The following is a 13,028-nucleotide window of genomic DNA, read 5'->3' on the forward strand; positions in this document are numbered from 1 at the left end:
CCAAAGGGGTCTTGCCGCTGAGACTATAATTGGATAAAATCATATGACTTTAGTACAGAGCTCTGCATGCCATAAATACATGCTAATTAGTCGTTGTTATTCCTTTTAAATATTACTTCCATGGTTTGAGGTACATTGTTTATCTTCAAATCCTTTTATGATTTTAAAAGCTTGTATCATATCACCACTACACCTTTTTCTCTCATATGCTATTTTAGATATTGTCTTAAAAGTACTGCAGCATAGTGTTTTACATTGTAGATAAAATATTTATTAAGCTAAATGACAGAAACTCCTCTATAGTAAGCATTTTATAGAAATGTCCTACATGTATGTTAAAAAGTGGGCAAAACTAAATCGAACAAACAGTGTCTGTTCATTAACATGAAAACCCTTTGACAAAATTTTTTTCAAATTTAGGTATGTTGTTTCCTGTGACTAAATGAAGGTCAAGTTCAATTTTCACGAATTTAGCTTTTCTCGTTGTTGAGTTGTAGCCCTTTTCAGTAGCCAAAAGTAATACTTATTATATGATTGAGTTACTTCTCTTTGAACAGAAATTGTGATTTGCAAATATCATTTACATCAGATAATAATCTGTTTTTATTAAAAGATATATTTCATTACATTACTTTGTGTAGATAAAATTGTTGACATTGATAGATAAGTTGCAGATCTACATGTATATCAGTTTGTGACAAATGAAAGAAAAAATATTGGGAACTATTAATTATATATATAAAGTTTGATTACACTAAGTGTTTTTAAATAATTTTTACCTGTTATCAGATAATAAAGCATCTGGTAAATATCTTATCACACAATTATAATTGGAGTGACAGATTTATTTGAAAATTTTCTGTTTCCTAAGTGTTGATGATAAGATCTGTAGGACTGTATAAATAAAGTTTGAAATTTACTGTTCATTATTAGACATTTTGAAGATAATTACAGATAAGTTTATAGATTTTTAATAGATATTGTATTAATGATAAATGACATTTTAGATTTTTTTTCTTCTTTTCTTTGGTAAATTGTTTGAAGAATTTTGTGGTAGGTTTGTTTTGTTATTCTGTATAAACTTATTTTCTGAATGCTTTATATTTTTTTGGTGAAGCGAACTCCTTTAAAAACTAAGCTTAGTTTGTCTATTCATAAACATATATTTAGATTTCTGATTTTGGGCCCAGTTTTCAAGTTGGTCCAAATCAGGGTCCAAAACTATACTGTGTTTGATTTCAACATAAATTGAATATATATAGGGTTCTTTGAAATTCTGAATCTAAACCTGTATTTATTTTCATTATTAATTAGATAATACCATATTGAGGTCCAAAGGGTCCTAAATTAAACTTTTGTTTGATTTCATCAAAAATTGAATTCTTGGGGTTCTTTGATATGCTGATTCTAACAATGTACTTAGATTTTGGGTATTGGACCACAATAGGAAAATGTCAAATTTCAAATTTTCCAGTTCTTTGACCACATTTATTATGTGTCACAAACCTATGCTGTGTCAAATATTCAATCACAATCCAAATTCAGAGCTGTTTTAAACTTAAATGTTGTGTCCATACTTGCTCAACTGTTCAGGGTTCGACCTCTGCAGGAAAATCTGGTTTGCTGTCACTCTGACAGCCTCTTGTTTAATTTTAAGAATTGTATATAGATTAACAATTGCAAAACAGCTGTACATTTTTTGTATTCAAGTGTTTTAATTTTTGTGAAATAAATATATAATCAAATTAAATAAAAGAAGGTAATGGCAATAAAGTATAACTAGCAAAGAGTCTAAGAGGCAGTTCTAAATATTTGAACAATATGCACACATTGTAATTTGTATGCACTGGCATCATTTGCATATGTATGTTTCAAATATGATAAGTGCCTATAATTATAGCAACACATAACATACATATCTATTTGACTGTGGATTAATCAGTACAAAGATTAATACAATTACACAAATAAAATTATAAATTGGCTAACAATGTATTTTTAACGCACTATTTAGTATGTAAATATTAAAATGTTAAAAATATTTACAATGCGATAAAAAATAAACGCAATATTTCTCTAGACAAACTAGCTTCATCAAGCGTGCATCTATCCAGGTGATAATATGTATATTTTTTTTAAGTAGAAATGAATTATATTTTTAGGATTTGCAGGGGACACAATAGCTTCAGAATTAAGAAATTTATATAATATGTTAATACATATATCTATATACATGATATATAAATTAAGTTATTAACTTTTCCTTTTGTTTCTAGCAAACTAAAAGTCAGACCAATGGTCATGCTGTAACTGAACCAGAGTCCCAACCAATCAAGACTGAATCTTCTCCAAAGCAAAAGAAACAGACCACACCAAAGCCAGTCAAACCAACCAAACAAGAACCTATTAAAAAGGTATTTTATGTAATCATTGAAAAAGAACAAATTCTGAATTTTGCTAATTGTGTAAATATACTAGCACCTAAATATAAATTATATTGATCAATATCCCTTTACCTGTAGTGTAAGAAAGCAGTGTCTTGTGTGTATCAGTGCATTGTTCAATTAGGTTGTAAAACATTAAGACAGCCTATGATAGATTTTTGACTAAGGTGGTTTACCATCAAGTTGGGATCACATCATTTTGAAACTTGGTTCATGTACACTTGTACGTTATGATGTGAACTTTTAAAAATTAGATGCCAAGCCAAATTAAGGCTTTGACCCTGATTTCATGGTTGAATGAATATTGAAATATTGGAAAATTGCAATAAGTAATTTGTACTTTGCAGCTTATTTGTAATAAAGTATAATATCATAGTATTAACAGTGTTGATACATAAATAGTTTTATATAATTGGATGTTTCTTTTGCAGAAGAAAGCTTTGAAGGAGCCTGGGGAAGAAAAGCCAAATATTAAGAATGAACCTGTTCATGATGATACAGGTAATAATTCACAATATTTACTAAAACTATGAGAATGCAGAATTTTTAATATGAGAGGATGTGAGCACACACCTTATGATTTTTATGAAAGAAAGAAGAATGTTGAGAAAATACCATTTCATCACAAATTGCAACAACAACTTACAATTACTGGTAATATGAGAAAGCTATTTAAAGAAAAATTGTATACCTGAGATACAAAAAGTAGCATGGATTTGTACAGGCTCAAAAAACTGCTTTAAACAAACTTTATTGATAGGTAGGTCAGTCAGGGGTACTACTTGTACAAGTTATTAGTCCCCTACAAACGAAGTCGAAAGGGACTTTAGGTTTGCACTCCGTCCATCGGTCCATCTGTCAGTCCGTCAAATCAGTTTTCCACACTTTTTTCTTCATACTTGAAGATATTGACTTGTTATTTGTTATTGTTTTATCATGACAAGTTACAGATCAAGTTCAAATTTTGTTCCGGTCTGATGATTTTGTGCAGAGTTATGGTCCTTTGACTTAGAAAAATCACTCAAATAAGTTTTCCGCACTTTTTTTCGTCATGCTTGAAGATATTGATTTGAAAATTGGTTATAGTTTTATCATGACAAGTTACAGATCATGTTCGAATTTTGTTCCGGTCTGATGATTTTTGTGCAGAGTTATGGTCCTTGGACTTAAAAAATTCACTCAAATAATAAGTTTCCCGCATTTTTTTCGTCACGCTTGAAGATATTGATTTGAAAATTGGTATATAGTTTTATCATGACAAGTTACAGATCAAGTTCGAATTTTGTTCCGGTTACTCAAATAATCAGTTTTCAACACTTTTTTTCGTCATGCTTGAAGATATTGACTTGATATTTGTTATATAGTTTACACCATGACAAGTTATAGATCAAGTTAGAATTTTGTTCCAATGCAATGAATTTTTAACCGGTAGGGGACTATATATTGCCATGCGATACTCACAGAATACTTGTTTTTGTTTACTTGAAGAAGTAAATAATAATATACATATATAAGTAAATTTGTTAGATACTTATACAAGTTTATTTTATTTACTTGTATAGGTAAATTATTTTGATGGCTTAGTTATGTCCCTTAGACATTTAGATTTTTTACTTATACAAGTAAAAAAGTCATACTATCTTCTTTTCTTGAATTTCTCAGGACTTCTTTGCTCTAATAGAATTTTAAATTGTCTGTCCTTTGCAGATGTCTTTACTAATCATTTAAGTGTAATTTCATGGACAATGCAGTGTTCTCCCCAGGATTTTTGGATAGCACCAGGGTAATGCGTGTGGACTGCTTGGTGAAATGATTCATACAATCAGTTGTGTCGCGTCGCGTCACTTAGCTATATTTCTAGTAACTGTAGTTTTTATGTCTCCTGTTTTGTTTAATGCTGTGGTACTGTGTTATGTAGACATTGAAAATTATTGGTAAAAAAGAAGTAAATCAATAAACAGTTTGACATGTATACTTTAATATTTTTTGAAAACAAATAAAACATGATACATTACAAAATATTCATCTACATTTAAAGTTATTAAATCTTTTATAAAATCAATGATAAATAAGAAAAAAATATCATTCAAAAGAGAACAAAAATGTTCAATTTAAAAAACTTTCTTATTTCTAGAATGAAAGATGTTGTATTGTGAAAGGATTCCTGTCATAAGGAGATATAAAAATAACAAGAATAAATATTGTATTATTATTTGAACCAGTTTCTATCTTAAAATTTAATAAACAGAAATTTTTCATAAATTTCAAAACATTTTGCCTTAGATTTCATGCAAATATTAACTTTTCTTGTCTTTAGTGATAATCAAACATAGATACAGACTTAATACTGCACTGAAATCTAAATCTTTTTTTGTCATGATCCATTTAAAAAGAATTCCTAAATCTATAAATTTATCCTAGTTCTATAGATCTATAAGTAACCCTATTCAATGTCAACAACTAAGTCTCCCTATTTTCCCGCCTAAATGACAGGAAGTAGATATAAATAGATTTAACATGTGCTTATGGATAAAATTTGCAAATCACTTCTGTTATTCATTAATTATCATATGGATATAGATATCCAGTTTGAAGGTACAGTCATGCATTTTATTTATAAAATAGAATAGATTGCAGTTAATTGTAAATAATCTTGGGTATTCTATGTGAACTAACTGGGTCATGTGATCTGTCCCCTTTGAATTACTTGTTGACAGATACTATGATAACTAGTTTGAAACCGGAATATCATGCAATATAAACTATGTCAAAATTAAAGATAATTTGGCCATGGTTTAATCAGAGACATATAATACTATTATATAAGTATTGAGAAGTGTATAATGGTCAATTATACGTAATGAGCCAACTTTATAATGTACAAAATGTGTACCGTCGTGCGTACAACTATCGGTCAACACGGTTTGTGTACAAAGTATTTGCCGACTTGTCAGGTGGTGAGTGAAGCCATAAAATAGATATCTACTATCATAAAGTTATGATCTCTTAATTAAAACACAAAAGAATCATTTTACAAGTGTTAATTACATCGATTAAATCCAATCAACAAAGGTTAACCTCATAAAGGTAAATCGATCACGTGGTGTAAACACTCTGAACTGGTTTGAACTTGTCAAATTTCACCTGGAATTTTATACCGCACGGAAAAGATTTAACAAGTCGTTTAAAACTTTACCGATTTTCGATTTTTTAAACTAAAAATTTTAGCACCACGGAGAAATATTATACATCGCGGTAAGAACGATACCACCACGGTAAAAAAATATACATCGCGGGCCCGCGGTCCTTTCAGGCCCTGTGGAGAACACTGCAATGAAAATCTCATTTGTCTGTTATCTTCAAACTACTGCTCATTTACAAGCCTCCAATGGGCAATTTTTGAAGGCCTTGCACAATTCCTTAAGACCTTTGCGCAATTAGTTTCTTTGTTGAATTAATGAGATGAACCGTTGAACTCTAATAAAAAATTATGTGCTAACCAGAGAAAAATTGTTTTTAGATCCCAAAACTTGAGAATTTTAGGGATTGTAAAAAAAATACTTATACAAGTAATTTTTTTTTTGAAAAATTAAGGGGAGATTATTCAAACCTTATAAGAAAATATGGACATAACAAATTTATTTATATAAGTATATTTTTATTTACTTCTTCAATTAGTACCCCTGACATTATATTTTGATAATAAGTTGGTTCAGTTTTTGATACATCAGTGAAATTATTTTGCTGTTTTTAATATATGCAGATGGATGGACAACCTTGGTGAAAGGAGGAAAAAAAAAAGGAAAGAAAACAGAAACTGTTGAGGAAAAGGTGACTGCAGACAAGATTGTTGTTGAGAAGGTTAAAGAAGTAACTGCTGCTGTTGTATCTGATGAACCCCCACAAGAGCAAAGGAACAAAAAGAAACAGAAGAAAAAGGCAGGAAAGGTAAATTTACAAATATTTACAAACAATAAAAACATATACAGAAAACAGCAAGAACTCTGAACTCTGAACATTGCATTTTTTTGCTAAGTGTCTGAACGAGTTGGAGTATACTTTGAATGCCATCACGTGCACATTCTTGCTTGTTCTGGTCCTGAATAAGCAGGAAATGTTTGCAACTGTATGCTAAGAGAACATCAATCAATCAATTAGATACACAGAGAACAGTTCAAGTCAATACATCAGGTGAATCCTTTAACAAACAAAAGATATACTGTGGATCCAAATAGTAAGGACATGTAACAGCAAACACATTTACTGTGAAAGTACTTTTATTCGTGGGTATTAATTTGTGTAGTTTGAGCAAAAGTTACATTTTTGTGGGTTCTTGAATAAAATTCATTCTTATGAAATAAAAAAGCAAGCCTAATATGACATTTTTAAAAAAATGTTGTATGAGAATTATGAGGAGGTTAAATGAACACTTCATCATCGCATATCATCACATGAAGTCTGACTTTTATCGATCAAACTAATTTTTCATGAGAAAGTCCTACAGAATAGGTTTTTTGAAAGATTAAATGGATAAAATCCCATCTGACGTTGTATATTTAGTCCATAGTGCGTTTGCTGATATTCAATGTATTCTCTAGATTATATGCATGTATCTATATAGTCAAACCTACTTGGGGATCTTTCCATGTCTTGATTTGGACAACAGTTGTTATATTTCATTGGACACTTAAATTAATGGATAAAGCCATCCACAAAAACACCGAAAATTGGTAACCTACGAATAAAAGTACTTTCACAGTACCTCAAACTGAATTATGATGTTAGAATTCTTACATGAATAGAAAATAAAAAGAACAGAGGAAGGATACATTTTCACATTCACAGTCACAAATTTCTTAGAGATTTAAGAGAAAACGCAATGACAACACATATTTAAAGTATTTATTTCATATAAACTAAGTTGAACTATTAGCTTTAATCAAATAAAGTTATTCTCTACAAATTCCATCACATGTTTCAGGAAGCAGATGATGTTGATGTTAAAGTAGAGTCCAGCAAACCTCCAGTTGAACCAGTCAAAGTTCCTGAACCAAAACAGGTAAACAGACATATTTTTTTGTGCTTCTTATCATGTCACCAGTTTAATGCTTTGAAAATACTTCATAATAAGGTTTAAGTCTGTAATCTGAATAGGGAAATATTGTATGTACACATGTATAAATTGTTAGTTGCATCATCACACAAGCTAGTACAACAATGGATGTTCACAGATGACTATATCCTTTGATTAGGATGCAGGGGTTACATACACCTTATTGCTATTTGTCCGCAATTTGTGGACATCACAAAGGTTACCATAAAATTTTGACGTCACAATAGAAAATATCTGACGCCACAATATAGAAAAGTGATTGTTGTATGACGTCAATAATTCAAGCTGCGCAGATTCTCGGGTCAAGAAGGGTAAAATTACCGATTAACGCCTCCTAATGAATGGCCTGAGGATGTGGGAAAATGGCAGTCTCCCGGGGAGGAGGAAATATAGGGCACTGCATTTTTATGCAACTCTGATGATAAAAAGGGGCATTATGTTTTTTTGGTTGGTTTAAGGTTGTTTACCATGAAGTTAAAACTATTGAAGTACACATGTGCATTATGATTTTAAATTTTAGAAATATAAGCAAAATTAGGGTTTTGACAGATTTTGTGATTGACTGAACAAGGAATGAGTGGGGCATGGTATCTATAGACATCATGGACATATATTATTGTTTTCCTGACTATATTTGTGCTGTCATTAGCTTGATTCTTAGACTGAATGATGAACATAAAAAGTAAATAACCTTTTGAAATTTAATATTTCTCTTCACAAGTGTATGATTTTTATTTTTTTCGAATCAAGACTTGTATAAGGATTATTTAGTAAATCTATTTTTAAGGCATCATATCACAGGATTATAAACTAGTAATTAAGATAAGAGAAATAATGCAGACCTGCCAACTATCCTGATTTATGGGGGGTATCCCCAATGAGAGGTGTTGACCTGAATTTTGAAAATCTTTATTATATAGACTGAACACATAAAAACAGGCATTCAAATGAGTTAAAAGGGTATTTAAACACATACATACCCATCCAAACAATATACAATTGATCAAAAACACTTATAACATTATAAGAGGAGCATTAGCTCCTCTTGCGCTTAAAATCCCCCAATGGAGATTTTGAAAAGTTGGCAGGTATGATAATGCATGAAAGAAATCTGAGATAAATATTGCTTTTAGATGTCTTCACAAACAAATAAGATGTCCTTAATTGTTATATTGATTTTTTACATTCATTTTACAGGATGAAGGCAAATTTGAAGAAGCATCTAGCAAGAAAACAAAATCCAAAAAGAAAGCTGAAAATAAAGTAACTGATAGTCAGAAGGAAGAAGTGAAAGTTGAAGCTAAGAAAACTGAAGGTAAAGCTAAAAATGAACCTAAAGTTCAGACAGAAGCAAAAGCCAAAACTGAACCTAAGGTTCAAACAGATACCAAACCAAAAAAACCAGTAGAGACTAAAACAGAAGCCAAACAAGATGTGAAACCTAAGGATGTAAAGCAAGATGCTAACCCAAAGGAAACCAAGAAAGAAGTTAAACCTAAGGAGGCCAAACAAGATGTTAAGTCAAAGGAAGCCAAGCAAGATGTTAAACCTAAAGAGGTCAAACAAGATGTTAAGTCAAAGGAAGCCAAGCAAGATGTTAAACCTAAAGAGGTCAAACAAGAAGCCAAACCAAAAGAGGCCAAGCAAGATGTTAAACCAAAAGAGGCCAAGCAAGAAGCTAAACCAAAAGAAACAAAGACAGATAAACAAAAAGAAGGAAAGAAACAAGAAGCTGTCAAACCTAAAGAAGACAAAAGTGAAGCAAAGACAAAGAAACAGAAGAATGAATCTAAACCAGAGGAAGTTAAACCAAAGGAAAAGACTACTGAACCAAAGAAAGGAAAAAAGGCTGCTGAGGTATTGTAAAGATCGAATCTGTATTTCAGTGATAGTTTTAGATTTCAATCAGTAATATGCAGTATGCAAAATACCTTTACCAAGTGTTGTCTCACAAGAATAAATGAAAATAACAGCTTCAGCAAATAATAATGATAGTATTTGAAAGCAATTCTATAAGTAACTGGCACTATAAATACATGTATATTAACTGTTTTGTAAAATGGTTTTGAGCACACAATAACGTGTGTGTAATAAAAGGTTGCTAACATTCTAGGTCAATCATGTGTATCAATGCAAACAAATACACAACGATAGTGAAATTTGCACGTAAGCACTAATTCATCAGTCCTGACACAAATTTAGGGAAATAAAGCAGGTAAATAGCAGTTACTAATGAAATGGTGAGATTAACAACAAGTTTAATAATGATATAGGTCATAAGAATGCCTCAAGTATATATAGGAATTTTCAGGATAAAGTATTAAGATATATTCAGTAATAAAAAAACATCCTCATGTTTGGACAATCAGTAGAATATCTTATAACATGTTGACCTTTCTTCGGTTTTTAAGGGGATTTTAATGATTAATCTATTTCAGAAAAGTGAAGCAAAAGCGGAGACCAAACCAATTACACCTGACCAACCTGCAAAAGGTACTAATGATTTTGTACTCATACATCCCCAAGGTATAAATTTATGTTTAGTGGTAGATATTTTCCGTCTTGTGTTTCTATGATCATGTTGATAAGGAGGATACAATCAGCTAAACCATCTGTTTATGCTTAATCCATACAAAATGATACAAAATTTTAAACCTTTTCCTGTTTTTTAAATTTTACAAACATAACATAATCTTTTTAAAAATATAATTTATTTCTATTAAATGGCTGTCAGCAGAGAAAGGCAGGCATGCTTACCAAGAGAAGAAAAAAACAAGTCTGTCCACTTAAACAGAAAATTAAGCAGCTTTAGACTAAAGGGCAGAAAATTCTTCAAATGTTTTTTCATTCCTGTATTTGATAAAAAAAGGATTGATTTTCAGGCTTATTGTAGTAATCTTCTCTTCACCTTAACCTAAATTTATGTTTTGGTTTATTCAGTACCCCTAAATTCTACATTAAAATATCTAGTGCCAATGTCATTTTAGGAAAAATCCATGATATTACACAGGCAAATTTTGTTCACGTAAATTTCACGTGAGTCTCATTTCACGTGAAATTCACGTAAAATTCACGTGAGTTTCACATGAATTTCACGTGAATTTTTGCTCATGTGAATATCACGTGAATTTTTAATGTGAATTTCACGTGAACAGTTTTCACGTGAAATTCACATGAAATTCACGTGAAACTCACATGATCTGACTTACGTGAATTTAACGTGAACTTGTTAACGTGAAACTCATGTGAAATTCATGTGAATTTCACATAAACTTTTTTTCACGTGAAATTCACGTGATCTCACTCACATGAAATTCACATGATTTGACTCACGTGAATTTCACATGATCTGACTAACGTGAAATTCACATGAAATTCATTTGATCTGACTGAGGCTAATTTTTTATATAATGTGCTTACGTGGTTGGTTTTGCACAAGAAAAAATCACTGTTTAAAATAATTAAGTGTGTGCACTGATTATTGCCATTTTGACATAATCGCCAAAATGTAAAAATAATTATTGAAGAAGAATTAGAATGAGAATATAGATATTTTATTTGTTTGAAATACAAAAATTAACAAATTCTAACAAAATTTCACAATAAACATTTTAAAAACATACTCAGGAGAACATTTTTACTAGCACTTTAATATAATTTACATAAAAGGGGGACATATAACCATCAAATGATTAATATTTATCTTTTTATTTCGCATGAATTATCTCCCTTGGATTAGATGCAACTACAAAAAGATCAGTGTTGGTTTTGAGTTGTATTTTCTGTCACTGTTTATATTAATCTCTAGTAGAGCAATAAGGGTAGAATTTGTATCTTTGATTTCAAATTCCTAGATACCTAGATTATATTGATGGGCTAATATTGATTTATCAGTATATTTCTATTATTATTTATCAGTAAACTTAATTTCTTTCACACATTGAAAGTTTTCTTTGTTTTTGTCCTCTTATAAAATATGGGAGGTAAATCCAGCTTATGAAATAGATTCCTGTTACAGTAATTAAGATCCTTTACTTTCCATAATTGCAAAGAAAAAAAATGATAATGAATATGAATTGAATATCAGTTACTTCAAAACCTGAGTTATCTCCCTTTTTTGCTGTGTATTAAACTTTTCCTCAAACTTATAAGTCAAGTACAATTTTGAGCTTTGAACCACACATTAGTTTAACAATAGGACATATGAATAAAAATATGTAAGTGTGCTGAAAAGAATTTTATTGGGCCAAATGTTGTCAATAAATGTAAAATTGAATGTTTATCAAAGTATATATATTGGAAGTGCAGTATATTTTTAAAACTGCTTTGCTTTCAGAAATATGAAAAATGTTTGATTTAATGAGTATTACAAAAGCAGTAAATGCTAACTACTCCCTCATTAAAAAAAAAGGAAGAAAAAAGAAAATATCTTCTCTCAGGGATTGCATGTGTATCAACTGGATTGCAATTTATGTGTTGGTACACTTCAAAATATTTTATAAACCTTTTTATAATAATCAAGATTTCTCAATTTTTCCTTTTGAGTTAATGAGTTGTCAGGGTTTGTCAATCAATGGGAAAAATTTTAAACTAAATATTAATTTTATAATTTCAGTATAGTAACCAGGTAGGGATTTATTCTAATTTTATGTTGTGTTTTTTTTACATTGAGTCTATGGGAGTAACATTCTGACTTAACAGTGCTTAATGAAAAATGACAAAAAAATCTGTAGGGTAGGCTATTATTAAGACTAAAAAGTAGGGTAGTTAGGGTAACGGTGAGTGGAACCACACATATATCATAGGCGAATCCAGGGGGCTCTGCCACCCCCCCCCCCCCCCCCCCCCCCCCTTTTTTTTGTGGGGAAAATTTTGGTTGATTATATAGGGAATCACTGAAGCATGACTGGAGCAGCCCCCCCTTAGGTCAGTTAGTGCCCCCCACCCTATGAAAAGTTCTGGATCCGCCAATGTATATTATTATTTGGCTTATTAATAAGTATGTTTTAAGAAGATAATTAAAGATTGTCTGAAATAATTTGTTAATGTATAGGGAAAGGTTGGTTAAATTTACAACTTTGATAGATCTGATATTATTTATTAAAAAAAAACTACAGTCTTGAAATATGTAAAACCAGGAATTTTACACCTAAAAATGCTGTATAATTTTCAAATATTTTTAATTATCTTTTAAAATTTATAGATAATAAACATATTTAAAGTCCTATATAGTGTCCCAGGCAAATGCATAAATGTGCTATGTATGTTATCGAAAATTATTGATTGACATTAAATTATTACCAGAGGCATATATACTAAATAATGTCTCTAATATTATTTAGCTGTAATAAATGTGAGGGTATGATTGCCAATTAGACAGGCTGTTAATTGGATTAAACATATATATTCTTCAACTAAATGAAATAACTTCATTGAAATTATATCAAACAATATAGTTTATATTATATTAA

The 13,028-nt window shown here is 30.3% G+C and overlaps 1 protein-coding gene across 2 annotated transcripts in view; it reads left to right on the top strand.

The window, feature by feature from the left end:
• The window catches only part of LOC127733305 (neurofilament heavy polypeptide-like), a 33,775-nt gene that overhangs the window by 1,997 nt on the left and 18,750 nt on the right, over positions 1–13,028 (top strand). Inside the window, exons 2-7 of one of the 2 annotated variants that reach the window (XM_052242679.1) lie at positions 2,277–2,414; positions 2,876–2,945; positions 6,208–6,392; positions 7,426–7,503; positions 8,755–9,414; positions 9,996–10,083. In XM_052242679.1, coding sequence (XP_052098639.1) covers positions 2,277–2,414; positions 2,876–2,945; positions 6,208–6,392; positions 7,426–7,503; positions 8,755–9,414; positions 9,996–10,083 — 1,219 coding nt within the window. The remainder of the gene's footprint in view (positions 1–2,276; positions 2,415–2,875; positions 2,946–6,207; positions 6,393–7,425; positions 7,504–8,754; positions 9,415–9,995; positions 10,084–13,028) is intronic. The other variant, XM_052242687.1, reaches the window with a different exon arrangement.

The sequence above is a fragment of the Mytilus californianus genome, unplaced genomic scaffold (genome assembly GCF_021869535.1).
Source record: "Mytilus californianus isolate M0D057914Y unplaced genomic scaffold, xbMytCali1.0.p SCAF_1, whole genome shotgun sequence".
Lineage (NCBI taxonomy): Eukaryota > Metazoa > Mollusca > Bivalvia > Mytilida > Mytilidae > Mytilus > Mytilus californianus.